The sequence below is a fragment of the Oncorhynchus tshawytscha genome, linkage group LG14 (assembly GCF_018296145.1).
Source record: "Oncorhynchus tshawytscha isolate Ot180627B linkage group LG14, Otsh_v2.0, whole genome shotgun sequence".
NCBI classification, from domain to species: domain Eukaryota; kingdom Metazoa; phylum Chordata; class Actinopteri; order Salmoniformes; family Salmonidae; genus Oncorhynchus; species Oncorhynchus tshawytscha.
Window position 1 is genome coordinate 9,150,456 of NC_056442.1, and position 27,755 is coordinate 9,178,210.

Sequence of the window (27,755 nt, forward strand, 5' to 3'; positions counted from 1 at the left end):
TTGTTTGGGGTGAAAATCAAAGAAATGAAGATGTGGTACTTTCCTAACCCTAAAAAATATAGAAGATCAGAATATATTATTTTTTTATCTACCAATTGGTGGTGAAAAGGAGACAAATTGACATGTTTTCACATGGCTTTCTTCAATTGATCCCTAATATTCTGAACCGTTTCATTCATAGATTCGAATGAGTCTGTCGGAAAACAACCGAATGAAAATGTAAACCAAATTTAATGTTTTCAGCGCATGAATGAAATGTATTCACGCCTGAATCACGCCTGCAAAGCCCATTACGCACCTGCATAAGGTAAGTCTGAATATCAACTACTGAGAAGTGCGTAGGAATGGCGTGAATAGGAAAGGCTTAAATTGCATAAGTCTGAACCTGGCCCCAAACCGCATAAGCCAACGTCAAATCCAGAACCCAACGTAATACAATGACACAATAATCAACATCCCTCACCTCATTCAAAACCTGTAACCAGTTGACAGCATTAGTTATTATCTTTGAGTCAAGAGACATACAGTATTTCCATCAACACAGAATTCATTTCCTCCGCAAAAGACACGACAATGGCACAACACACACACACACACACACACACACACACACACACACACACACACACACCATGTGAAATAGGATGGAAACGTTCAACCATGCATCAAACCCCTCTGCAGCACCTCATAGTGTGGTTCCCTCCTTTACGGGTGATTCATCACAACACAGCTTCTGGTAATGTAGTTAGACAAAGGGTATATGGAGTGATTTGTCTGGTTAATAGGTTCCTAGTCACAGTGGAGCATCAGGACCCTTGGCTCCATATAAGCACAATTTAGGGTAAATAATTCAGTTGGAGTGCTGTGTCTGGGAGCTTTGCCCCACACACAAAGCCACAGAGGGGAAGAGGAGAGGAAGAGGAGGAGGAGAAGGAGAGGGATCCTCCCCAGAAGAGTGGAGGATTCTCTCTCATTATCTCTGTTTTTCTCTGTCTCTCAGTCTCTCTCTCCATTTCTTTGTCTCTCTCCCTCTCTGTCTCTCACTCTATTGCACTCTCTTTCTTGCTCTGCCTCTCTCTCTCTCCCATTATAACTCTAAGAGCTGTATATGTTTTCCACAGAAACACAAATCTAGTCTCTATCCCTGTCTGCAGTCCATCCGGGGGAGCTCCCAAAGTCATCTCACTAGAGTCGAAATCCCCTGTCACATACTGTACGAATCCCACTCCCCCCCCCATCCTATTCCTGGTAGAGACATTTTTAGAGTTGGCCACTGCCACACATCGGAAAAATCCACTTACACACAGACAGATAGCACACAAGGAAGCCATAGAACACAAAAGGAAGCCGTAGTAATAAATTGCGATACGTGGCACCGTGTCGTCCTACAGTGAATCACTTCCATACAGGAGGCACATACCTCAGTCCAAATTGTCTGGAGACACTCGACAGATAGAGCTCGATCCCCGCGGCAATTAGTGGTTGTTGGCAGTTGGCAGCAGTTGGCAGGTCAACGACCTACATACTACAACACAGCAACACTAACAATCACATTATTGAGGGTAACTGAAGGATGGGACTAAAGACAAACAAAAGATAACTCATGTAAAACACGCCGTGTCCATAAAATCTATGTAGTATGTACAGTATAAGCAGGAAGTAGAAGCCTAAGTGTTGTTGTCCATTAGTTTACTCCAACTAGGGGAGGGCTGGTAGGGTTACGGGAAAATAGTAAAGAAAAATACATACAAAAAATATATATATATTTAAAATAATATATATTTTCACAAAAAATATATATTTTTATTTATTTTATTTCACCTTTATTTAACCAGGTAGGCTAGTTGAGAACAAGTTCTCATTTGCAACTGCGACCTGGCCAAGATAAAGCATAGCAGTGTGAACAGACAACACAGAGTTACACATGGAGTAAACAATTAACAAGTCAATAACACAGTAGGAAAAAAAGAGAGTCTATTTACATTGTGTGCAAAAGGCATGAGGAGGTAGGCGAATAATTACAATTTTGCAGATTAACACTGGAGTGATAAATGATCAGATGGTCATGTACAGGTAGAGATATTGGTGTGCAAAAGAGCAGAAAAGTAAATAAATAAAAACAGTATGGGGATGAGGTAGGTAAAAATGGGTGGGCTATTTACCGATAGACTATGTACAGCTGCAGCGATCGGTTAGCTGCTCAGATAGCAGATGTTTGAAGTTGGTGAGGGAGATAAAAGTCTCCAACTTGCAATTCGTTCCAGTCACAGGCAGCAGAGATGTGGGGTATTGGAAAGCTGATCTACCCCCTAAATGTATATATTTGCTTTATTCACAATATTCTCAAGAGGCCATTCGTCTTTTTTGTGAACCACATATATGTTCCCCCCTCCAGGTGCTGTAACATCTGCCCAGTGCAGTTCCCTGTCTCCTGCTGCAGCAGCCATGACGGTCCGGAGGCCAGGTCTAGCATGATTAACACCCAGTCGGCCCCACTTCCACTATAGACATCACGCTGACTGACAGCCAGAGAGGACGGATGGTGAACTCACCACCAGCAGTTGAAGCAGAGGGATGTTGCATATCCTCCCGCATATGGACACCACGGCATGGTCCCTGAGCTGACTCATACTGTTCCTTCGGTGTACCCTGTACTGTTTCTCTCTCTCCTGTCCCTCTCTCTCTCTCTCTCTCTCTCTCTCTCTCTCTCTCTCTCTCGCCGTCTTCTTAACGTGCCTCCCTTCCAAACGCTCGCCACGCCAGTGGCGAATGTGTGCCGGAATCTGAAAAGAGGATGCAGGATTCAGGAAGCTCTTTATTCCCTCTGTCCTTCCGTCGCGGCACACAGCTCTTCCTCTCCTCATCCCCTCCTCCTCCTAGGCACAGCAGCACATACCCTCTTCTGTTGCTTGTCAATATTTAACTAGTTTGTCAAGTTGGATTAAATCACCTGTTCAGGATCCCCTGTTTTCTGCCGCCGCCCTGTGTGTCTGCGTGTGTGTGTGTGTGTGTGTGTGTGTGTGTGTGTGTGTGTGTGTGTGTGTGTGTGTGTGTGTGTGTGTGTGTGTGTGTGTGTGTGGGCTCGCTTACTTGCGCGTGTGTGTGTGTGTGTATTGTCCGGGCTGGTCACAAGAAAGAGCGGTCGATTTCAGACGTTTGAGAAGGTCCCGAGGACATCGCTTCTGCGCCTTGTCGAAGTGTGTGGGAGCAAGGACATCCAACACGTCAACAGACTAGCCCTCCTGGAACCCCCAAACCCTCTCCTCCAGTCTCCTCCCGTCTCTCAGCTCTCCTCCGCTCCATCTGTCTACTGAGCCGTGGCTTCTCCTGTGCGTTGACAGCGGCAGGAGGTTGAAAAGGAGCTGACTGGCAGAGCAAGAGAGCCACGGCTGATGTAAGGGCTCACTGACATTCGTCTCCGGAATATTCTCAGAGTCAGTCAGAACCACGGTTAAGCAGTGCAAATAGAAAGGAACAAATAAAGATCTGCTGACACGCACAGAGAAGAAGTCTCAGTCGAGCAATGACAACTCCGGTGGCCACAGACATTTACCGTCGCATTTTCTAGGAATATGTGCACGCGGTGCTTTATGAATAGCTCATAAGGCATGATAAATGCCCTTATAATTAGTGCCCGGGATAATACCAGTATGGCCATCTTTTTTTCCATGGCAACAATGAAAACACGAAGCAGGCCAAACTCTTTGGTCCTTTAAAAACCTGCTGTATGTAAAATAGTGTGTGCTATAGCTTGGAAAATAAATACATGTGACTCTGGATGACAACATAAGGTTGTTTGTTTACAAGAAAGGGTATTTTTTCCTAATGATGTTAAGTCCACTTTGTGTTTTGTTTCCTTGCCACAATACTAACGAATATCGCAATACGGGTATCGTTGCAGAACCAACTTATAATGCATTGTGGTGAGGTTATTCAAGGGTCACCACAGTAAAAATATATTCTTTAAAGTGTAGATAGTTTCATTAGATTTAAGGACAATCAGCATAATATGACATACAGTGCCTTGCGAAAGTATTCGGCCCCCTTGAACTTTGCGACCTTTTGCCACATTTCAGGCTTCAAACATAAAGATATAAAACTGTATTTTTTTGTGAAGAATCAACAACAAGTGGGACACAATCATGAAGTGGAACGACATTTATTGGATATTTCAAACTTTTTTAACAAATCAAAAACTGAAAAATTGGGCGTGCAAAATTATTCAGCCCCCTTAAGTTAATACTTGTAGCACCACCTTTTGCTGCGATTACAGCTGTAAGTCACTTGGGGTATGTCTCTATCAGTTTTGCACATCGAGAGACTGAAATGTTTTCCCATTCCTCCTTGCAAAACAGCTCGAGCTCAGTGAGGTTGGATGGAGAGCATTTGTGAACAGCAGTTTTCAGTTCTTTCCACAGATTCTCGATTGGATTCAGGTCTGGACTTTGACTTGGCCATTCTAACACCTGGATATGTTTATTTTTGAACCATTCCATTGTAGATTTTGCTTTATGTTTTGGATCATTGTCTTGTTGGAAAACAAATCTCCGTCCCAGTCTCAGGTCTTTTGCAGACTCCATCAGGTTTTCTTCCAGAATGGTCCTGTATTTGGCTCCATCCATCTTCCCATCAATTTTAACCATCTTCCCTGTCCCTGCTGAAGAAAAGCAGGCCCAAACCATGATGCTGCCACCACCATGTTTGACAGTGGGGATGGTGTGTTCAGGGTGATGAGCTGTGTTGCTTTTACGCCAAACATAACATTTTGCATTGTTGCCAAAAAGTTCAATTTTGGTTTCATCTGACCAGAGCACCTTCTTCCACATGTTTGGTGTGTCTCCCAGGTGGCTTGTGGCAAACTTTAAACAACACTTTTTATGGATATCTTTAAGAAATGGCTTTCTTCTTGCCACTCTTCCATAAAGGCCAGATTTGTGCAATATATGACTGATTGTTGTCCTATGGACAGAGTCTCCCACCTCAGCTGTAGATCTCTGCAGTTTATCCAGAGTGATCATGGGCCTCTTGGCTGCATCTCTGATCAGTCTTCTCCTTGTATGAGCTGAAAGTTTAGAGGGACGGCCAGGTCTTGGTAGATTTGCAGTGGTCTGATACTCCTTCCATTTCAATATTATCGCTTGCACAGTGCTCCTTGGGATGTTTAAAGCTTGGGAAATGTTTTTGTATCCAAATCCGGCTTTAAACTTCTTCACAACAGTATCTCGTACCTGCCTGGTGTGTTCCTTGTTCTTCATGATGCTCTCTGCGCTTTTAACGGACCTCTGAGACTATCACAGTGCAGGTGCATTTATACGGAGACTTGATTACACACAGGTGGATTGTATTTATCATCATTAGTCATTTAGGTCAACATTGGATCATTCAGAGATCCTCACTGAACTTCTGGAGAGAGTTTGCTGCACTGAAAGTAAAGGGGCTGAATAATTTTGCACGCCCAATTTTTCAGTTTTTGATTTGTTAAAAAAGTTTGAAATATCCAATAAATTTCGTTCCACTTCATGATTGTGTCCCACTTGTTGTTGATTCTTCACAAAAAAATACAGTTTTATATCTTTATGTTTGAAGCCTGAAATGTGGCAAAAGGTCGCAAAGTTCAAGGGGGCCGATTACTTTCGCAAGGCACTGTATTCACATACTACATTGATTTCCTTCAGGTTGCAAAATACAGGTATTTTCACCTATTTTCCAGAAATACCAGTTGGAAGATTCCTGTATTCAGGGGGGAATGAGCAGGAGATCTGGGAACCCCCCCCCCCATCCCACCAACTGAGATTCCTGTATTCAGGGGGAATGAGCAGGAGATCTGGGAACCCCCCTCCCATCCCCCAACTGAGATTCCTGTATTCAGGGGGAATGAGCAGGAGATCTGGGAACCCCCCTCCCCCAACTGAGATTTCTGGGGAAACTTGAGAATTTTTGAATGTATCATCCCTATTTCAACACAGACAAAAACAACCAAGATGTTCAGTAACACTGACCTATTTTTCAAAGGTTTTCTTCCAGAAGAGTCCAAAGGAAGAGAGTTGAGTTACACTTCCAGGTCCCAGTCCTCTGGGTATTATAGTGAGTGGAAGATGAAATTACAGCTCACACAAAAGATTACAAATATGTCACATCAGGTGCCTGGTCAAGCCACTTGGAGAAGAGTGAAGTTACCCTTAAATACTGATCTTGAGTCTGTTTCGCATTTCCCCCACAAATGGTTAAGGTTGGGATCGGGGGAGGGAAAAACTGATCCTACTAGATCTGTGCTCAGGGGAAACTTCACCCCGGAGCCAAGCCTCTTAGAGGCATTTATGACAGACTGTCCCTGCTGTTGTTGAGCAGGTTAGGGTGCGCTCTGTTGTAATTGTAAATCAAAGCGGCCTGTCGTGTCCGTAAATGGCCCAATCTAGGTGACTAATCGTTTTCTCATCAAGTGTTGATGACGCATGCTGAATCACACACAGTCTACATTTCGTTGGATTGCATCACAGCTTTAGTCACCTTTTAATTAAGCAATCAATTGCATAAACTACTTCAACTTTGACAATTCAGTTTCTAACAATAAGCTTCAAGTAAATTATTTGAAAGTAATATTGGCCGTACCTCAACAGGATGAGACACCTGTACATTGAATTTACTTATTTTTTTAAAATACTCCTATTGCTCAATAACCAAAAAAATTACTTTTGAGGAAAAATTCCTATACTGTTCAATGACCAAGCTAACGTTTTGAATGATCTTTATAAGGGGTTGCCAGGTGCGTGGAAGTTCTACTCATCTCCTCTGGGACACCTGTAAACGTCTCACACTACAGGCCAAACCAGTAAGGTATGTCGAACAGACATATGCCACTGTTTCCCCATTCACACCCTAACAGCTGTCACAATACTCTGTACTCAAACAATGGCCCCTCAAATTCTTCTCCGATGTCTACCACATCAGTTAAAACCAAAATCATTCTAACAATATAATACAAAGAGTATCTGTCAAACGAAACGAAACAAAGACTAGTTTCTTCAGTGTTTTCAAGTGGCTTTTGCATTTATTTACTCAGTAGTCGGGCTAATGTCGGAAAATGTATATATTTCCTGGACTGAGGGGAAATTATTTAGGGAATGTAGATCCTTCCAGAACTTGCGCTATGCACCAAGCCAGGGTGTATTTAAACAGTAGTCTTCTCGTAAAATATGAAACCCCCTCTAGGGATTTGTAGAAAAGGAATTACCTCACTGTGTGCTTCAGAAATGTATCCATTTTTAAACGTAGATTCAGAAAGATCATTGCATGCTCAGCGGGGCAACTTCCTGCATGCAGAAATCAACAACAACAAAATTAATATCTGCCAATTTGAGCCCTGCCTTGAGGCATACACATATTGGATGGAGGCCAATAGTGGCAGTCTTGACAGATTTGTGTTGTTGTCAATTTCTGTGAGGAGGAAGTTGCCCTGCTGTGCATGATGATGTCATATCCCTGACTGTACCGTTAAATCTTCTGCGATCAATAAATCAAATCAGTCTATCCACCAATAAGCCAGTACATCCAAATCTCCAGATGCGGTGTGGTGAAAGAATCCCGAACATTGGGGACTGAGAGAGTTCACAGACCACAGACTACAGGTCATGACTTGGCTTGGAGCCTGATGAGGATGTGATCACACCCATTCATCCTCACACCCACTCAGCCGGTCTCCCTCTCTGCCGCCCTTCCCTAGTTCAGTGTTCAGTCTGGCCTCTCTCTATCCCTGCTAGTCCCAGCTTCATGGTGGAAGTGGGTGGGCATCCCCTCTTCCCCTCACTGACAGATGCAGTGTGGAGGCCCCTCCTCCCTTCACCACTCCTCCAAGGCCCAGGCTCTAATCCACCACATTCAATCCTGTTAGCTGCCCCTCTGCCAATCTCTGCCTCATTCACTCCCAGGCCCCTGAACCACTCTGCCAATAAGCCCTGATCTTGGATCAGTGATCCACAGTTCCACACATCATAATAATAAACCCCCAAAGACACAGTAATGCCAGTTCCATGTGGGCGTGGTTAACAACTACGAACAAAGCACATGCAGCAATGTCGACTGACAGGATGGACCACTTCCTAGTGGGATAATGATTATCTGCATGTTTGGCTTTTAACACAGGGAATCACAGGAAGAGGATTCCCAAGGTTCTTAACTTATGTTTCTACCAGTAAGTTGACTGGGGTAGTTAATTGTTTTACGTTGACATGTTGCACTGAGATTCGGAGAAAAATGCCCATATAAATATAATCACCAGTCATTCTATTTCTATTCTATTGCCGTGTCATCGTCTTCAGCTGTCCATTGGGCATAAAATGGGCCTGAATCTGAAGTCATTGTTCCCAGTAGAGCAGCTTCTTTCAGCCTGTGGTTAAACCTAAAGATAGTCCCTCTGGCCTTTAAAACAAATAGCTGTTAACTGTTATCCTGTCCCCAGGGCTCTTGGCTCTTTCAGGAAGAGGGACACAGAGAATAGAGGTGTGTGTGTGTGTGTGTGTGTGTGTGTGTGTGTGTGTGTGTGTGTGTGTGTGTGTGTGTGTGTGTGTGTGTGTGTGTGTGTGTGTGTGTGTGTGTGTGTGTGTTGTGTGCACCAATGTTTGAATATGCACGCGGCCACAGCAACCACTTTTCATCTAGGGCATGATGGATAAAGAAGGGAACGTTCCCTAACTGGAGGCCCTCTTGACTCAACCGGGCAACAAAGGGCCATCTTATTGGACGGAGGGGGAAAACTGATGTCCAATTACACATGCTGGGCTCTTGGCCTGAGCGAAGCTACCGAGGAGAGGACAAACTCAGTGTCCTCTTTACAGAGATGTAACTCTTCTCTTCTCCAACGGCCCAAATTCCAACCAACTCTAGTGGTTGACCTACAGAGACTGAGAGGCCTATTCTGTCCGTTTGAAAGCATCTCGTCTTTGATTTCGCCGACATAATAACCGATAGACTCATGGATGGTTAAATAAGAGGTTTGACAGCGACAGAACTCTACATTTAGCTGAGATATAGTGGTTTTCAGGATCATTACTGAGGCATGTGTAACACAGATAACTTACGACACGGGTCAGAGACTTCAGCAAACATCAGAACACACAGAGAGAGAGAGAGAGAGAGAGAGTTCTCCTGCCTCACAGAACATAAACAGGTCAACTGAAATGTTTTCCTCATCATCTACCAGAGCGAGTGCAAAAACATGACTGTTACGGCTCATGGATTGCTAGCCTATTTATGGATTGCTAGCCTATTTATTAGAGTTCATTTACCAGAAACGCAAGCAACAAATAGCTGGCCAGGGTTCTCCAGAAACCTACAGTATACAGGCACATGTGGCTCTTACAATTAGTTAAAGTGGAATGCATTAGTGAAGAGCGATGCCACTCATTGCTTTCTCTACAGTAACTGTATCCACATGTCCTCTTTGTATGGGCTAATCAACTTGAAAATCATGAGATTTAGTATGATACCTCAAACCCCCAACGCTCTACAAGGTACCGTTGCCTAGAACGATTTCACTATACCATGTTTTCCCAGACATGTTGTGAGTAGGAAATAATGTCTAATGTGTGTATTAAATGCCTAAAAGATGTTATACAGAATGTGATTAGCAAGTCCATATAGGATTCATAATTACATGAAATAAAACCAGAGGAGAGTTTCATTAAGTCTCAGGGGCTAGACCAATCACATTAAGGTCGAAAAACTAGACGAGTGGCCAGTAGCACCATCAAAACCACCTCGGTAGGGATTAAACCGGTTTCATGAGCAAACAGGGGGCCGAGCCCCCGACTACTCTTACCCACAGGATAAGGTGAATATGGAGGATACCACTGAGTTGGAACTCAGCTCGGGGGAATCGTGATCCCACATCCAAGGCTGTAATCATTTGTCTCTGGGCCCTATCAGAGCCAACTCCACCAAGGCAGTTCCCATGAGACTGTAGCCAGGACTCCAAATCGCCATTATGTAAAACAATCACATGCTCCCTGATCACTGTTGAGGCCCTTAGCTCCACCAGGTGCTAAAGGAATAGGTCATAGGTTAAACCCTGATCACTTCTCTCCGTTATGATTATTTGACACATGTCATATGAACCCTAAGCCACCTTCAAACAGTGTGTGGACTGTGGGGACATCCCCTTTAGAGTTATACATGTTGTTATACCATAGTCTAGCGTGAGAACCGACCTCTGACCACAGTGGCTCGTCACTGCACTTCTACACTGTTATAACTCTCAGTTAGACACAGTCGTTTGAGCCATAGGATGTGATATCAAACTTCCCCATTGGACTGCATAGTAACGTAAGAGTCCAATCCCCTTAACAAGCATGTCTACCCCCGTACACAGTACTTGCTACCCTGCACCATGTTTTATGTATGTCTCTACTTGGCACTGTGGAAGCTGACTGTAATATGGCTATGGTGAGAGAAAAAAAGCCTTACCAACCCGACTCCATGCTGGCTTATCTTCCAACTCATTTGCACTTAAATGACGCATAAACCGAACTAATTTGTCTGTTTTGGAGATATGTTCCCTTTTCTGGCTTGTTTTATTGCTCTGTCTCCAGCCAATGTGGAGTAGGCCTATGAAACAACACGTAGGCTCTGGATAACAACAATGGAACAAAACGAGCATATAAAATATTATATGAGGAAAGAGTACCCAGAACCAGGAGCCTGACAGCTACCTAGAAACCAGATGTGGGTTTGGATAGTATTTGTAACCTTTCAAATACTTCATCTGCGCTTGACTGAGCTTGCCCGGTGCACATTGAACCAATGGAATAGGACCAAAAGTACAAGGTGCAAACCCTGCCCAAATGGCACTCCGGAAACGCTCAATCAAACATTCAAAGAAAACAAATACTATATGAACCCAGCTCTGCCCAGAAACACAACACAGAGACAAACAGGAAAGCACTCCCACATGCTGTTTATTCAGCAACAATTCACAACTAACCAGTGAGTGTTTAATCAGTAACGTGGAACACTTGATTATTAACCCTCCACTTGGAGTATTTTCAATTTGCTTTTGCTTTTTTTTGGTCATTTATCTCTAAGCATGAATGCATAGCTGCACGGATAAAATACAATTTTGGCAGGAAATGGGGAGAGGTTGCAGAAACAACGGTAATCTAAGCTGCTCACTCACTTACGGTTTAGGGTGTTGTTTCATGTCTGATTCATAAACACACCCATTCTTCTCTTGATGCCTCCTGATACATCGTTGTATGACATGTGCCTGATGTCACGGCTGGAAAGACAGTTGCAAAATGTTGATACATTTCTCAGGATTCCCAGTTTGCATTCCAACTAGGTTTTCTGGAAGTCCGGGATTTTGAAAAAGTTACTAGAATTGTGCAACTCAAATAGACAAAAACCTATGTAATTTCACAAATGGACCCCCCCCCCAGCTTTGAAGGGCCAGTCTGCAGTTCAAACAACAACAACAAAGTGGTCACCCTAACCTGAGGCAGGTACATGTATAAGTGACATCAAATGGATGTACCAATCGCAAATTGCCACTTTAATAATTTTAGGTCTGGCCTCATCCATGGTGCATGCATGGCTAACATGTACTAACATGTACTATGAGAAGTGACAGGGCATGAGGGAGCAGCAGAATGACTCTGATGGAGCTGGATCCTGACCTATATTAGGGCTAATCGCTGGGCTGTGGGCAGGCAGAGGCGGCAGACACAGAAGGGCATCATTCAGATCCAATATACTGCATCACTGCATAATTGCATGACTAAGAGCAGTCTCATCTGCAGCAGGCAGACTTTAACATGATAAAAATGCATATACACAGAGAGGCCACCCAGCAACACAGATCTCTTATGTAATGCAAGGCAGAGAATGCCCTAGTTAGGCTACAGCTCACCCTACGCCCTTCCTTGAGAAAGATAACCCTGCATGGGGATATTAAATATAAAAACCAAACTGGCTTCCTGTATAAAGTATATTGAAGTTAATTGGATCAATAAAGCCAGATATCTTCTCACATACACAACCGGTCAAAAGTTGTAGAACACCTAGTCATTCAAGGGTTTTTCTTTATTTTAACTATTTTGTAGAATAATAGTGAAGACATAACTATGAAATAACACAGAAGGAATCATGTAGTAACCAAATAAGGAGTTCCACATATGCTGAGCACCTGTTGGCTGCTTTTCCTTCACTCTGCGGTCCAACTCATCTCAAACCATCTCAATTTGGTTGAGGTTGTGGGATTGTGGAGGCCAGGTCATCTGATGCAGCACTCCATCACTCTCCTTCTTGGTCAAATAGCCCTTACACAGCCTGAAGGTGTGTTGGGTCATTGTCCTGTTGAAAAACAAATGATAGTCCCACTAAGCCCAACCCAGATGGGATATATCGCTGCAGAATGCTTTGGTAGCTCATGCTGGTTAAGTGTGCCTTGAATTCTAAATAAATCACAAACAATGTCACCAGCAATGAACCCCCACACCATAACACCTCCTCCTCCATGCTTTACGGTGGGAAATACACATGCGGAGATCATCCGTTCATCTACACAAAGACAGCGGTTGGAACCAAAAATCTCCAATTTGGACTCCAGACCAAAGGACAAATGTCCACCAGTACAATGTCCATTACTTATGTTTCTTGGACCAAGCAAGTCTCTTCTTATTATTAGTGTCCTTTAGTAGTGGTTTCTTTACAGCAATTTGACAATGAAGGCCTGATTCACACAGTTTCCTATGAACAGTTGATGTTGAGATGTGTCTGATACTTGAACTCTGTGAAGCATTTATTTGGGCTGCAATTTCTGAGGCTGGTAACTCTGGGTCTTCCATTCCTGTGCCGGTCCTCATAAGAGCCAGTTTCATCATAGTGCTTGATGTTTTTTGCGAATGAACTTTCAAACTTTAAAAGTTCTTGACATTTTTCGTGTTGACTGACGTTTATGTCTTAAAGTAATGATGGACTGTCGTTTCTCTTTGCTTATTTGAGCTGTTCTTGCCAAAATATGGACTTGGTATTTTACCAAATAGGGCTATCTTCTGTATACCCCCCTACCTTATCACAACTCAACTGATTGGCTCAAAGGCAAACCTGTTAATTGAAATGCATTCCAGGTGACTACCTCATGAAGCTACTTGAGAGAACCTCAGGAGGCTGAAGAACTTAGGCTTGTCACCAAAAGCACTCACAAACTTCTACAGATGCACAATCGAGAGCATCCTGTCGGGCTGTATCACTGCCTGGTATGGCAACTGCTCCGCCCACAACCGTAAGGCTCTCCAGAGGGTAGTGAGGTCTGCACAACACATCACCGGGGGCAAACTACCTGCCCTCCAGGACACCTACACCACCCGATGTCACAGGAAGGCCATAAAGATCATCAAGGACAACAACCACCTGAGCCACTGCCTGTTCACCCCGCTATCATCCAGAAGGCGAGGTCAGTACAGGTGCATCAAAGCTGGGACCGAGAGACTGAAAAACAGCTTCTATCTCAAGGCCATCACACTGTTAAACAGCCACCACTAACATTGAGTGGCTGCTGCCAACACACTGACTCAACTTCATCCACTTTAATAATGGGAATTGATGGGAATTGATGTAAAATAGATCACTAGCCACTTTAAACAATGCTACTTAATATAATGTTTACATACCCTACATTATTTATCGCATATGTATACGTATATACTGTACTCTATCATCTACTGCATCTTTATGTAATACATGTATCACTAGCCACTTTAAACTATGCCACTTTGTTTACATACTCATCTCATATGTATATACTGTACTCGATACCATCTACTGCATCTTGCCTATGCCGCTCTGTACCATCACTCATTCATATATCTTTATGTACATATTCTTTATCCCTTTACACTTGTGTGTATAAGGTAGTAGATTTGGAATTGTTAGCTAGATTACTCGTTGGTTATTACTGCATTGTCGGAACTAGAAGCACAAGCATTTCGCTACACTCGCATTAACATCTGCTAACCATGTGTATGTGATAAATAAAATTTGATTTGATTTGATTTGAGTGTGCAAAGCTGTAATTAAGGCAAAGGGTGGCTATTTGAAGAATCTCAAATATAAAACACTTTTTTGGTTACTAAATGATTCCATATGTGTTATTTCATAGTTTTGATGTCTTCACTATTATTCTACAATGTATAAAATATTAAAAATAAAGAAAAACCTTTAAGTAGGTGTTCTAAATCTTTTGACCACTAGTGTATGTACAGTAGGTACTATTCCACATTAAAATAACATCAAATTGATCAGAAATACAGTGTAGACACTGTTAATGTTGTAAATGCTGGAAACTGCTGATTTTTTTATGGAATATCTACATAGGCGTACAGAGGCCCATTTTTAGCAACCATCACTCCTGTGTTCCAATGGCACGTTGCTTATCATTTATCAGTTTATAATTTTGAAAGGCTAATTTATCATTAGAAAGTTATTATTATAAGTTATTAATAAACCAATTTGGCACATTTGGGCAGTCTTGACACAAAAGGTTGAACAGAAATTCAATTCATTGCATCAGTCTAAAACTTTGCACATACACTGATGTCATCTAGTGGCCAAAATCTCAATTGCAACTGGGCTGGAATAATACATTATGGCATTTCTCTTGCATTTCAAAGATGATGGCATAAAAAAAATACAAAAAAAGGTTGTTTTTTTCCTTTGTATTATATTTTATCATAATGTGTTATATTTTCCTACATTCCTTTCACATTTCCACAAACTTCAAAGTGTTTCCTTTCAAATTGTATCAAGAATATGCATATCCTTGCTTCAGGGCCTGAGCTACAGGCAGTTAGATTTGGGTCGTTATTTTAGGCGAAAATTGGAAAAATAAAGTGGTAGATCATTTTTACAAACATTGTCAAAATACTTTACATATCCCAACAAAGGGAGCCGACAAATGTAACGCTTTCAAATCTACTGGCAGACAATGTGTTGAACAATTACACAAAATCCCTGTGTTCATAGATTCATAGACCCATTGTCTAACCGGTGACCAGATACAGGTACATTCTGATTCGAGCTGGAAACTGGAACATGAATGCTGGGCCTGTCGCCAGACAGAATGTCAGAAATGGCCTTTCTTGTTTTCACAGATGCCTGGGAAAATAAATGTATCGGGAGGCTCATATCCTCTCAGGAAAGGGAGTGTTTACAGGCTTTAGTGAGTTTCTCTGCCAGGACCACGAGGGCTCTGGAACCCTGGCTGTGATCCTCCACATCCCTCCTCACCAGGGCAGGCCAGAGCCAGACATGTTCCACCATAGTGCCCCCGTTCCTGGGTAACAACTCAGCCCACTGGCCCCATTTTGTCACTAGCTCCACACGAGTCCTGTACGAATGCTACAGGGCTCCTTCTGCTCCTCTCCTAGGGCAACGAAACCCCATTCTGCTCCTATATACTCCAGCTGGTATAAGAACTGTTGGTAACACTTTCTAAGTCACCAATATCTATAATGCATTACAAACCCTCGCAATGAGTTATAATGCAGTCATAATGCCATGTCAATTTTGAGATGTACACACATAATAGCTGATAATGGACTATAGACAACCTATGTTAGTGTTACGGAAATGTATAGCAACTAGTATGATAGATGACGCGATTGTGCCTATAAGTCTACCAGTCTTAATAGTCATAATATGATTCATTCTCCATGTGTACACTATAAAACAGGCACATCTAGCTCAAGCTGTCCCTTGAGAGAGAAAGCGACAACGCATGCATGGGTAAATGAACAGACAAATATCGTTGAATAGTATGGCGTGTGGTTAATATGGCCCAGTATCAGCCTGGACAGTGAACCAGGCCAACACGTGTCAAATTAAAGCAATAAACACCATATCACCAAATCTTCAAACGGTAATTGCACCGCCTGTTATCACATAGGGTGTCATAAACAAGGCGCAATAATCAGGCACGTGATGTCCCCTGAAGTGATTTGAGGATATGATCATATGATGATGAATGAAAGTGAACCACTTTTCAGTATAATTTCATGACCACCATTTAATCAACATCTTAGATGAGAATTGGAGACTTTTTGATTTCCTTCTCTCATGAAAATGACTTAAAACCAATCATTTCCAAGTCACATAAACTCAGCAAAAAAAGAAAGTCCTCTCACTGTCAACTGCGTTTATTTTCAGCAAACTTAACATGTATAAATATTTGTATGAACATAACAAGATTCAACAACTGAGACATAAACTGAACAAGTTCCACAGACATGTGACTACCAGAAATGGAATAATGTGTCCCTGAACAAAGGGGGGTCAAAGTCAAAAGTACCAGCTGCATTAAGTACTGCAGTGCATCTCCTCCTCATGGACTGCACCAGATTTGACAGTTCTTGCTGCGAGATGTGACCCCACGCTTCCACCAAGGCACCTGCAAGTTCCCGGACATTTCTGGGGGGAATGGCCCTAGCCCTCACCCTCCGATCCAACAGGTCCCAGATGTGCTCAATGGGCTTGAGATCCGTGGTCTTCGCTGGCCATGGCAGAACACTGACATTCCTGTTTTGCAGGAAATCACGCACAGAACGAGCAGAATGGCTGGTGGCATTGTCATGCTGGAGGGTCATGTCAGGATGAGCCTGCAGGAAGGGTACCACATGAGAGAGAACCGTAACTCGTCAGTGAAGAGCACTTTTTGCCAGTCCTGTCTGGACAAGCCCTCAGTCCAGCCTCTTTCAGCCTATTGCAGACAGTCTGAGCATGGTGTAACTCGGGCAGTTCTTGTTGCCATCCTGTACCTGTCCGCAAGGTGTGATGTTCGGATGTACCGATCCTGTGCAGGTGTTGTTACACGTGGTCTGCCACTGTGAGGACAATCAGCTGTCCGTCCTGTCTCCCTGTAGTGCTGTCTTAGGCATCTCACAGTACGGACATTGTGATTTATTGCCCTGGCCACATCTGCAGGTCTCATGCCTCCTTACAGCATGCCTAAGGCACGTTCACACAGATGAGCAGGGACCCTGGGCATCTTTCTTTTGGTGTTTTTCAGAGTCAGTAGAAAGGCCTCTTTAGTGTCCTACGTTTTCATAACTGTGATCTTAATTGCCTACCTTCTGTAAGCTGTTAGTGTCTTAACGACCGTTCCACAGGTGAATGTTCATTAATTGTTTATGGTTCATTGAACGAGCATGTTAAACAGTGTTTAAACCCTTTACAATGAAGATCTGTGATGTTATTTGGATTTCTACTAATCATCTTTGAAAGACAGGGTCCTGAAAAAGGGACGTTTCTTTTTTTGCCGAGTTTATTTCTGATACACATCAACCTCGCTCCCACTAGGGAGGGTGTCCAATCAAAAACGCATCTTTTGACCAATGGGTAAAATATGTGAATTCTGTAGGTATTCCTCTCAGAAAACCAATGGTCCAAACCTCATGTCTCTATCGTAATCCGTTCAAAAGTTATTTTAGTTTATACCCTTGTAGGATGGCCAAGATTAGGGTAACTAAATCAATAGAGGCCAGAGACTAAAAGTGGAGAAAAATCCGCAAAATAATAGTATGTCAACTAGGCTGGATGCTGTGAGAGAATCAAGGCAAACTGACAGGCTCACTGTTGAACTCTCATCTTTCTTCCTGAATCCGAAGGACATAAAACAATATAGAGGTAAGATAGATATCAATTTTGAGACATGACATGTGGTATTTTCATATTATAGTATATGGCTTTTCATATTAATGGGAAATTCCTGTTCTTTTTTAAAAAGATTTCTCAGAAAAACAAGCGTATCTCCGTGAAATGTCAACGGAGCACTGAGCATACCGCAAGTTTTTTTCATTTGAATTTGATTTCATTCGCCTCGTGCGAAACAACTCTTCGGGAGACCACCACCACGCGTCGCTGTGAGAAGCACCGCTCTGACAACAAGAGTTCGTTGCTCATTGCCGGATGCATCCGACATTTTGGACGTAATGTTAATGATATACTAAAGAAAGACCTCACTGAATCATTCAGAACATGAAGAATATCCTGGTCAAATGTATTTTATAACATAAGGAAGTGAAATTTCATAGCCAAAGTGTGTTTTCCCCCACTCTGGGCAGAGTGTGTGGACACCCTACACTAGGGCTACACCAAGCCAAGCTAAGGCAGGTTGTACTGTGCTGGCCTGGTTAAACATCCACCATGCTGGAGAGAAACACGTGAAAACAAAAATCAGAACGGGAAGGCCATAATCGAGACCTACCACCACAGACAGGCGTGCTTGTACTTGACATTCCAAAGGAGCACTTAATACTGGGTTCACCTTGAGTTAACCCTGACAAAAAAAAACAGTTTCCACTCTCCAGCCTTGTGTGTCGCTCTAGACACCGGGGGATAGATAAGCCTGTCAATCACGTCGACACAAACACAGCCAGAGGAGGCTGCTTTATCTCAAACCGTCTGACAGGGTATGTTTAGTGTACCAGACTTGGGTTCAAAGCCAAATAGTAGCTGATTTGTTTTAAAAACTTTAGCTGCACTTGATTGAGTTAACCCCAATGGAGTAGTCCCAAAAGTGCAACTGCAAATCCCGTCCATCTGGCACAATGGGCACAAGCTTAATCAAACCCAGGTCTGGTTTGTACTTTTCTCTAACCTGTGTGAGTTGTAGTGAAGGAGAGAGAAAGAGACAGAGACACAGAGAGACGGAGACACAGAGAGAGACGGAGACACAAAGAGAGATGGAGATAGAGAGAGCGATGGAGACACAGAGAGAAATGGCGACACAGAGAGAAACAGAGACACATAAAGGGACATAGAGAGAGGAAGACACAGAGAGAGACATAGAGAGAGGGAGACACAGAGAGAGACAGACACAGAGAGAGACAGACACAGAGAGAGAGAGAGACACGTAAAGGGACATAGAGAGAGAGACAGAGAAAGACACAGAGAGAGACAGAGACCTGCACCCCCGCACATTGACTCGGTACCGGTACCACCCTGTATATAGCCTCGTTATTGTTATTTTATTGTGTCGGTACCGGTACCGAGTCAATGTGTGGGGATACAGGCCTCTGTCTCCCTCTGTGTCTCGGTCTGTCTCTGTGTCTGTCTGTCTCTGTGTCTGTCTCTCTCTGTGTCTGTCTCTCTCTGTGTCTGTCTCTCTCTGTGTCTGTCTCTCTCTGTGTCTCCCTCTCTCTGTGTCTCCCTCTATGTCTCCCTCTCTCTATGTCCCTTTATGTGTCTCTGTCTCTCTCTGTGTCTCTGTGTCTCTGTCTGTGTCTCTTTCTCGCTATGTCCGTTTAGATATATATATATATATATACACATTATTATAATTTTTTAACATTTTTACTTTTGTTTATTTAGTAAATATTTTCTTAACTCTATTTCTTGAACTGCATTGTTGGTTAAGGGCTTGTAAGTAAGCATTTCACAGTAAGGTCTACAGCTGTTGTATTCGGCGCATGTGACAAATAACATTTGATTTGATTTGACACAGAGAGAGACAGAAAGAGCGAGACATAGAGAGAGCGAGACAAACAGAGAGACACACAGAGAGCGAGACAGAGAGAGATACACAGAGAGAGAGAGAGAGAGAGAGAGAGAGAAAGGGAGAGCGAGACAGACACAGAGAGAGAGAGAGAGACACAGAGACAGAGAGGGACAGAGACACAGAGAGAGAGAGAGAGAGAGAAAGAGCGATACAGACACAGAGAGAGACTGGCACAGAGAGAGACAGAGACACAGAGAGAGACAGAGACACAGAGAGAGACAGAGCCCTTGAAATGAATTGACACTGAGAGAGACAGAGACACAGAGACACAGAGAGAGACAGAGACACAGAGAGAGACAGAGACACAGAGAGAGACAGACCCAGAGAGAGAGGAGCTTGCCTCTTTGACTTACCACCAAGCTGCTGTCCAGCGACAGTTGCTTTAGCTGCTCCCTCCTCTCCAGGTGTCCGTTCATGGTCCCCCTCTTCCGCTGCGGCCCACCGCCATGGGAGCCACTGTGGGAGGGGAGGGGTGGGGAGAAGCCAAAGATCACTCTTTTGTACAGGCGAGACACTATCCTTGGTTCTCCCAGTTGTAGTTAGTAGAGCAATCACCTTAATTGTTATAGAGCTCAGAGTCCATGTTATATTTTGCGTCTTTGAAGCTGAGAAGGCGGCGGTGTCGCTCTCGCTCGCTCTCCCTCTCTCTCTCCCTCTCTCCACTCTCCCCCTCTCTCTCTCCCTCTCTCCACTCTCTCCCTCTCTCTCTCCCTCTCTCCACTCTCTCCCTCTCCCTCCCCTTTCCTGGCTTCCCACCCTATCTCTCTCTTTTTCCTTACCACTTCTATCGTTCTGTTTTTGTTGTGCTGCCCGCCTGCTCGCTCTGCTAACCTGATAGCAACCGGAAGTGTTGGAGAGAGGGAGAGCCTCACTCCACTGATCATCCCTGAGTTGATATGTTTTCTGTCCCCCTCCCTCCCTTCTCCTACTTCATGTTTTCATAGGCTTCTCAAAACAGAGCTGGGAACCAGCGCGACCTGGCCAATGGAGGCTAAGGGAGAAGATAAACACTTCACTTCACGCATACTACTCCTCTACAAAGAGCAGGCTCTGTGCCTCCGCTCAGCCCTGCCACAGAGTAAGCACACTACTTCCTAATCAGTGAAACGCCCGGGTCAAAGGTCGCACAGTGACCGCCAAGGGTCAGGCACCTTCTGTCATGACCGCTGTATAGAATGTAATGTATGGATTGTGTGTGTAATTACAGTATGTTGCGTATTCTAGGAGCCACTTCAAAAGAGAAAATCTCTTTGGGCACTGAATACAATTAATCTCTTTTAAGGCTAAATTATTCCATGTTTACTTGCCTTCGCAGATTGTCTTCTAACCACATCCCATTGGTCCCAAGGCCCTCTGTCTCTGGCTTGTCTGTTCCACCCTGGCTGAGACCTCAAAGGCTTGACTACACCTGTCAGTCAGTATGCTGCTGACATCAAAATGCTACGCTACATAAACTGTCAATCTCTCAAATGTTTCAGTCAATATACTGCTAATATTCAGAGAGCATTTCAAACCCACACAAAAATTGTTCATCTAAAACCCAATTGACGACTCATTGCACTTACCCCAGCACTGGTAAAACTGGTTGAGATTACGTCATTACAACCAGAAACGGGTTGAAATGACGTCCTTATGATGACATGTCAACCAGTCTTGCCGGTTTGGTCAGCCCATTCTTGCTGTTCTACATCTAAACGTTGAAGGAAAGGGCTCGATCAACGACAGGACAGGACGTCATGCAGGCTTACTCTGGTTATACCACCACCAATGATCCCACATTCAGTAGTTTTGATGTCAATCAAACCTGGGTTTAAATACTATTTGAAATCATTTCAAATACTTTAGCGGGGTTCAATTGAGCTTGCCTGGCGCAACGGATCCAAAAGAATTGTCACAAAACTACCAAACCTGCCCCATCTGGCAGGCTAAAACAAATGCCCAAAGTATCTGAAAGTTTTCAAATAGTATTTGAACCCAGGTCTGATTCCTATGTGTGCCAGGACATTACGTCAGCTGTAATTCTCATTCCATGTTCAGATTACATTTCAGTTTGTCCCTTCTCTCTAAAGATTAGACTAGATGTAAAGCCCCCACGCTTCCTGCAGACGGCCAGATAGGGACTGTGGGTAATCGAGAGCAAATGATTCAAACGGATTTACGTTTGAACTTGACTGCCCTGACTCGAAAAACATAATAGATTAACCAGTCAAATGCAATGACACCGTTTCGCTTGATCGTAGGGTAAACTCTAACAGGGGAGTCAGAAAAATTGAACCAGAGAATACCTTTACGCTGAGCGGTGAGAGCCTCTAATGAAGACGTGCAGTTTACGCCCAGTCTTCATTGAAATGAATGGGGGGGGGGCAATTCCCGCTCTGCAAAAGTTACCCTTGTAGTGCAGCAGGTCTGTAAAGGTTGTGCAGAAACAGGTGGTCGATGGGAGGTCGTAAAGCTGAACCAAACACATTTGGAGTCAGATATGAGAATGGGGAAGGTAGTGAAACACGATAACGCACAAAAAGGACAAGACTAATGGTTGAATAAAAGCAACTGACTCTCGGTCTTGGATCAACAGCTTCTGACATGGTCAAGTTCGGAGAAATATGTGCAACTGGCCGAAAGCAAAAGAGAGAAAACGCATGAGGCAGGATGTCTGTCTGTAGACCAGTGTCCTACATCACCAGCCGAACGGTGAAAAGGACTACAATAACATGTGTCTTTGTAAATGCATCACGTGATATTTTACAAAGACTTCCAATGTCCGTGGAAACGTCAGTGAAAAGTCCAAGTGGCTGGATATGTCCCCACATGGAGCTCAGGGATATTATTTCATACATTTACAATGCCAAGGGTCGTGGGTTCAATTCCTGCTAGGGCCACCCATATGTAAAATGTATACACGCACGACTGTAAGTCACTTTGGATAAAAGTGTCTGCTAAATGGCATATATTATTATTAAGTGTGTTATTATTATAATTGTATGTAACAGAGGTGGTTCAGTGAACATACACTTGTGTGATGAGTCACCTTTTCGGGGTGATTAGCACATTTGGGATAGTCCCGAAGAATTGGTTATAGACTTTAGCTCAGAGGGCTAACACAGTCCTGAGACCTGGGTTTGATACCCAGTCTATCCCATATGCTGTAGAAGCTGATGGAGTCTCACTCGTCTGTTTATTGGCCAAGGGAATTTATCAGCATAAATCGGCCATAGAACACTAGGAACAGATTACGTCTGTGATGATCTCTGGCCCACGCTACCATCATAAAATACAATCCCACAGGGACCTCCCTATCCTCATCTCCTTATCTCCTCACACACAACAGCCCCTCCTTTCTCCAAATGATTTACACCAAACCCAATTACCACTGTGTAAAACCAGTCTTCTGTTAGGGGGCGGCACAGAGAACAAAGAGAGACACACGTCTATGACCATATTATGCGCTCGTCCCAGCCAGTAAGACAGTAAGTCAGCCAGCCAGCAAGTCAGCCGGGTGGAATGGATGCAATCAAAGGTCCACGGACAATCCTGACATCTGGGAGTCTTTGTGTACACCCCTAATTAGATGCCAGGGTGGAGGTGGAGGCGGCTCTGAGGGTTATGGAGGGGGGAAACCACTCGTTTTTAACATCTGCTGAGGGAGAAACTAGGGAGGGGGATGCATTTGGGGTTGCACAGGGGTGGACTCAAGGGGAGGGAGGGAGGGAGGGAGGGAGGGAGGGAGGGAGGGAGGGAGGGAGGGAGGGAGGGAGGGAGGGAGGGAGGGAGGGAGGGAGGGAGGGAGGGAGGGAGGGAGGGAGGGAGGGAGGGAGGGAGGGAGGGGCTGGCTAGAGATAATGAGAAAGGAAAATAGCATTATGATCACTTATATACAAATGTAATATGGCATACATCACTTCCATTTTATTTGCACTGCGATTGGTTATTGCTCTGTGTATGCACTGATCCATCAACAGATGTAGGATCTTAATGTAATCATTATTCTGTTGCTGAGAGTTTTCCTTCACGGGAGGAAATGCAAACTTGCAATGTACTCGAAGTTGAAAAAGGCTTCCAAAGTTTGCAATTTCCACTTTAAAATTGTCACACTTAATTTGCCCCAACGAATAATGTATCAACCCGCACACAAAATGTCCATCAATTCTAATCTACATAATAACCTCTGTTGCTGCAGGATTATTTTCCTGCTGTAGCAACCTGGCTCAAATTAACATCCTACCTCTGCATGGTGTTCTGCTGTTGAATATCAGTCAATTATAAACATTGTCCAGGAATGTTGTTCATTCAGGTTCTATGTGTGGTGAATTTATGTTGAAGCTGAAGTATCAGCTGATGAAATGTAACCCGTGTTTTCAATTCACATACATGAAAAGGTGGAATAATTAACTAGATGCATTTGGATGATTTCTATCATTAATTTATTCTTGATCAAATAATGAATGTCGCTCGTATCATGAATGCATTCTTATTAGGGAGTTGAAATTCACACTTCTCCTAAAAGCTCTCTACAGCTGTGCCTCACCTACACCTACAGCTGTGCCTCACCTACAATCTAGCTGATTACTCACAGGAGGGAGTCCACTCTCCACCAGTATTGACAGTGCTGCCCTTTGTACCCATACAGTTAAACATTCACCCACTCATATTCCCATTTCAACACTAAGCAAAGAACCGTACACCAATAAGGACTCTTTATAGAGGGATAGTTCAAACAGGGACATCAATTGGTTGTTGTGGCTTGAACTTTAAACCCTAAAGCTATTTCTATTGGAGGAAACAAATATTTTGGCTACAAATGATTACACCCACAATTCCCATTACATGTTGATATTTCCTCTGAGCTGAATACAAGTGAACGGCTGATAAATGTTTGGTGTTGTCAGTTGAACATTATTGGTCATAACACATCACGAAACACAATGAGTGACTCGGTCGGCAAACATGTCTACTCGCCACCATCTGGGCTCTCAGTGCCACGTAAATTCTCAGAGGTAGAAGGATTCCAAACATGCGTACTGTCGCATGAGTTCTCAATTCGCACTTTCGTCTATAACATCTATTACAACAAGAGGAAAATGGACTCTCATGTCGAAAGAAAAAAGTAGTACGCCCCCCACCCCCCAATGAGCTTGCCAGGAAGTGTCAGTCAGTCTGGGATGGATTGCGATGGTTGACATTGATTGGTGCACCGGCCCTTGCCCCGGGACCCTATTTATTTTGTCTGTGTGTTTGAATGGAGGAGGGCTATAAAGGAAAGGGGATCAGGCTGGAGCCCGGAACCACCCCCCAGCCAAGACCTCGTTTTGTGAATGATTCACCCAGATTGCTCAGGCAGGGTGCAGAATGAATGGGGAGGGTAATTATACATTGGAGATTTGAGAGAGAGGAGCATGTCTAGGCTACCTCCTAATTCCCAGATAGCTATTACTTTTCAATTATTGAGAGGTAGGGGGTAAGCATGATGTGAATGTGAGGGTGTAGAAAGAGTGAGATTGCCAGAGCAATGTTAACATATGTTTCCCCTGCCAATAAAGATATTGAATTGAAATTGATTTGAGAGAGAGGTCCATCTGTGTGGCAGGCCAGCAGCACAGATGGCATATGATGATCAGTCCCCTATGTCCTCAACCTCCTGTCGTACACCTCCTGAGGAATAGGGTGGCATTTGGGACAAGCTTTGTGGTACGTACGTACGTACGTACGTACGCACGTACGTACGTACGTACGTACGACAGACAGACAGACAGACAGACAGACAGACAGACAGACAGACAGACAGACAGACAGACAGACAGACAGACAGACAGACAGACAGACAGACAGACAGACAGACAGACAGACAGACAGACAGACAGACAGACAGACAGACAGACAGACAGACAGACAGACAGACAGACAGACAGACAGACAGACAGACAGACAGACAGACAGACAGACAGACAGACAGACAGACAGACAGACAGACAGACAGACAGACAGACAGACAGACAGACAGACAGACAGACAGACAGACAGACAGACAGACAGACAGACCGACCGACCCACAGTCATCACGGTATTAGAGAGAAGCACAAAAAGTGCAATTAACTCCAAGATGAAGGTGTTCCACAGTGTTGATTTATACACACCCACACACACTGTATAGACATATGCTACATACACACTTGCACACACACACAAACACACACAGCTGTGTGAGATACAGGACGGGCGTGAGGCATTTAGCAAATCCTGTGCTCGACGTTAGCTCACTCCTAAGAGATGAACAGACAAATATTTGTTACATTTCGAGTGTTTTTTTTTAATGACAATCTTCACCCGACGCCCTTTCTAACACTTCGTAAGTCGGCTCAGGGTTTTACATCTAACGTAGCGAACCCTATTTGTAGGGGGAAGAATTTGTTTTCATGTTGTGCTGCGTTTCAACAGGTTGAACAGGAGAGTGTTGCTGTGCTGTAGATGTCTCAGCCAGAGACACACACACACGACACGTTTCAAATGAAATATGCTTGCTCTTAAGAAAAAGCCTATGAGCATCTGGCAAAATGAATTGACATATTTTTGCTTTGCGCTCATGTCATGTGCGCTAATAAATGAACCGCAAACACTGCATTGAACATGACAGGGACACAATCTACTGTAACTACACTGATAGAAACTTAATTGACTTCTAATGAATATCCTTCATTTCTGCGACAGTGACACAAGACTTCAAACTCAAGAGTGTGCTCCCATTGCTTGTCTATGGAAGGAAAATGTGGTACGCCACTGCACACAAGTTCATTAGAGTTGCTTGGGTTTAAACGTTTTATCAAAACAATGAGCATAACGTCATCTAGCTCATCAGGGATTCAATGCTGCAGAAACACATTTCCCTCCACCGATCGCACCCCAAACACAGGCCCTTAGGAAGACCTTATTACATCCTGAAACAAATCAGATGGGTTTCCTGCCTTAGGGCCAGCGCTGGGTTCAAATAGTGTTGAGAATCATTTCAAATGCTTTAGCCGGCGCTTGATGAGATTTCCTGATGCAATGGAACCAACTGAAAAGTCCCACCCACCACCTGGCACTCCAGGCAGACTCAAGCAAATGCTCCAAGTGTTTGAACGCTTTTAATAGGATTTGAACCCAGGTCTGCTTGGGACTTTCATTCACAATGTCCAGCATGTGTAGCCTAGCCCCAGCTGCCCTGCTGACAGGAACATGACTGGGCTGTGGTCTGTCTCTCTCATCATGGCAGCTTGTTAGGAAAAGAGACAGTCCAAAGGGACACTGCATGTATCTCACCAAGGTGAGAGAGCACAGGAATCTTCCAAGCCCTGTCAAAATAAATACATAAGTTATGTCTGCATTTGGAATGTGTGTAAGCAGTTTGATCCTGACCAGTTTGCATCTCTCTCTCTCTCTCTCTCTCTCTCTCTCTCAGCCTCTCTCTCTCTCTCAGCCTCTCTCTCTCTCTCACAGCCTCTCTCTCTCTCTCTCACAGCCTCTCTCTCTCTCTCTCTCACACAGCCTCTCTCTCTCTCACACAGCCTCTCTCTCTCTCTCACAGCCTCTCTCTCTCTCACACAGCCTCTCTCTCTCTCACAGCCTCTCTTTCTCTCTCTCTCTCTCTCTCTCTCTCTCTCTCTCTCTCTCACAGCCTCTCTCTCTCTCTCACAGCCTCTCTCTCTCTCACACAGCCTCTCTCACACAGCCTCTCTCACACACACACACACACACACACACACACACACACACACACACACACACACACACACACACACACACACACACACACACACACACACACACACACACACACACACACAGAGACAGATACACATTTGACAGTCTGAGAAACAGCCTTGAGTTTTAACGCAATGAACTGTCCCTATTCTTACTGAGTCTCACATATTCTTACTGAGTCTCACCATATTGCCCTGAGACAACTCTTAGAAAGCAAGTTTGAGCAGTTACCCATGGCCTTGTGTGTCCGTGTCAGACAACGAGCATGCATCTATAACTTACGTCTTGCCTGGCAAATCCTCTGCTTCACTCAACAGGTTGGCAGCAGCCTCTGATGAGTCTACGTCAGACATTGTAACATGGAATTCCCTTTGAAGGTGGCTGGAAACATGTTCCGTTGGTAAATTCCCAGTGAGGAGTAGAAATAGCAGCGGAGGCACTGAGCGAACACACACTCACTCTGGCTTGCCAGACTGGT

The 27,755-nt window shown here is 43.9% G+C and overlaps 1 protein-coding gene across 1 annotated transcript in view; it reads right to left on the reverse strand.

Annotated features, from left to right (window-relative positions):
* The window catches only part of LOC112266486 (nck-associated protein 5), a 163,203-nt gene extending 135,448 nt beyond the window's left edge, over positions 1–27,755 (reverse strand). The window contains exons 1-2 of the mRNA XM_042296645.1: positions 27,560–27,755; positions 19,897–19,999 (exon numbers count right to left, since the gene is read on the reverse strand). Of these exons, the coding sequence (XP_042152579.1) occupies positions 19,897–19,999; positions 27,560–27,630 (174 nt within the window). The 5' untranslated portion in view covers positions 27,631–27,755. The remainder of the gene's footprint in view (positions 1–19,896; positions 20,000–27,559) is intronic.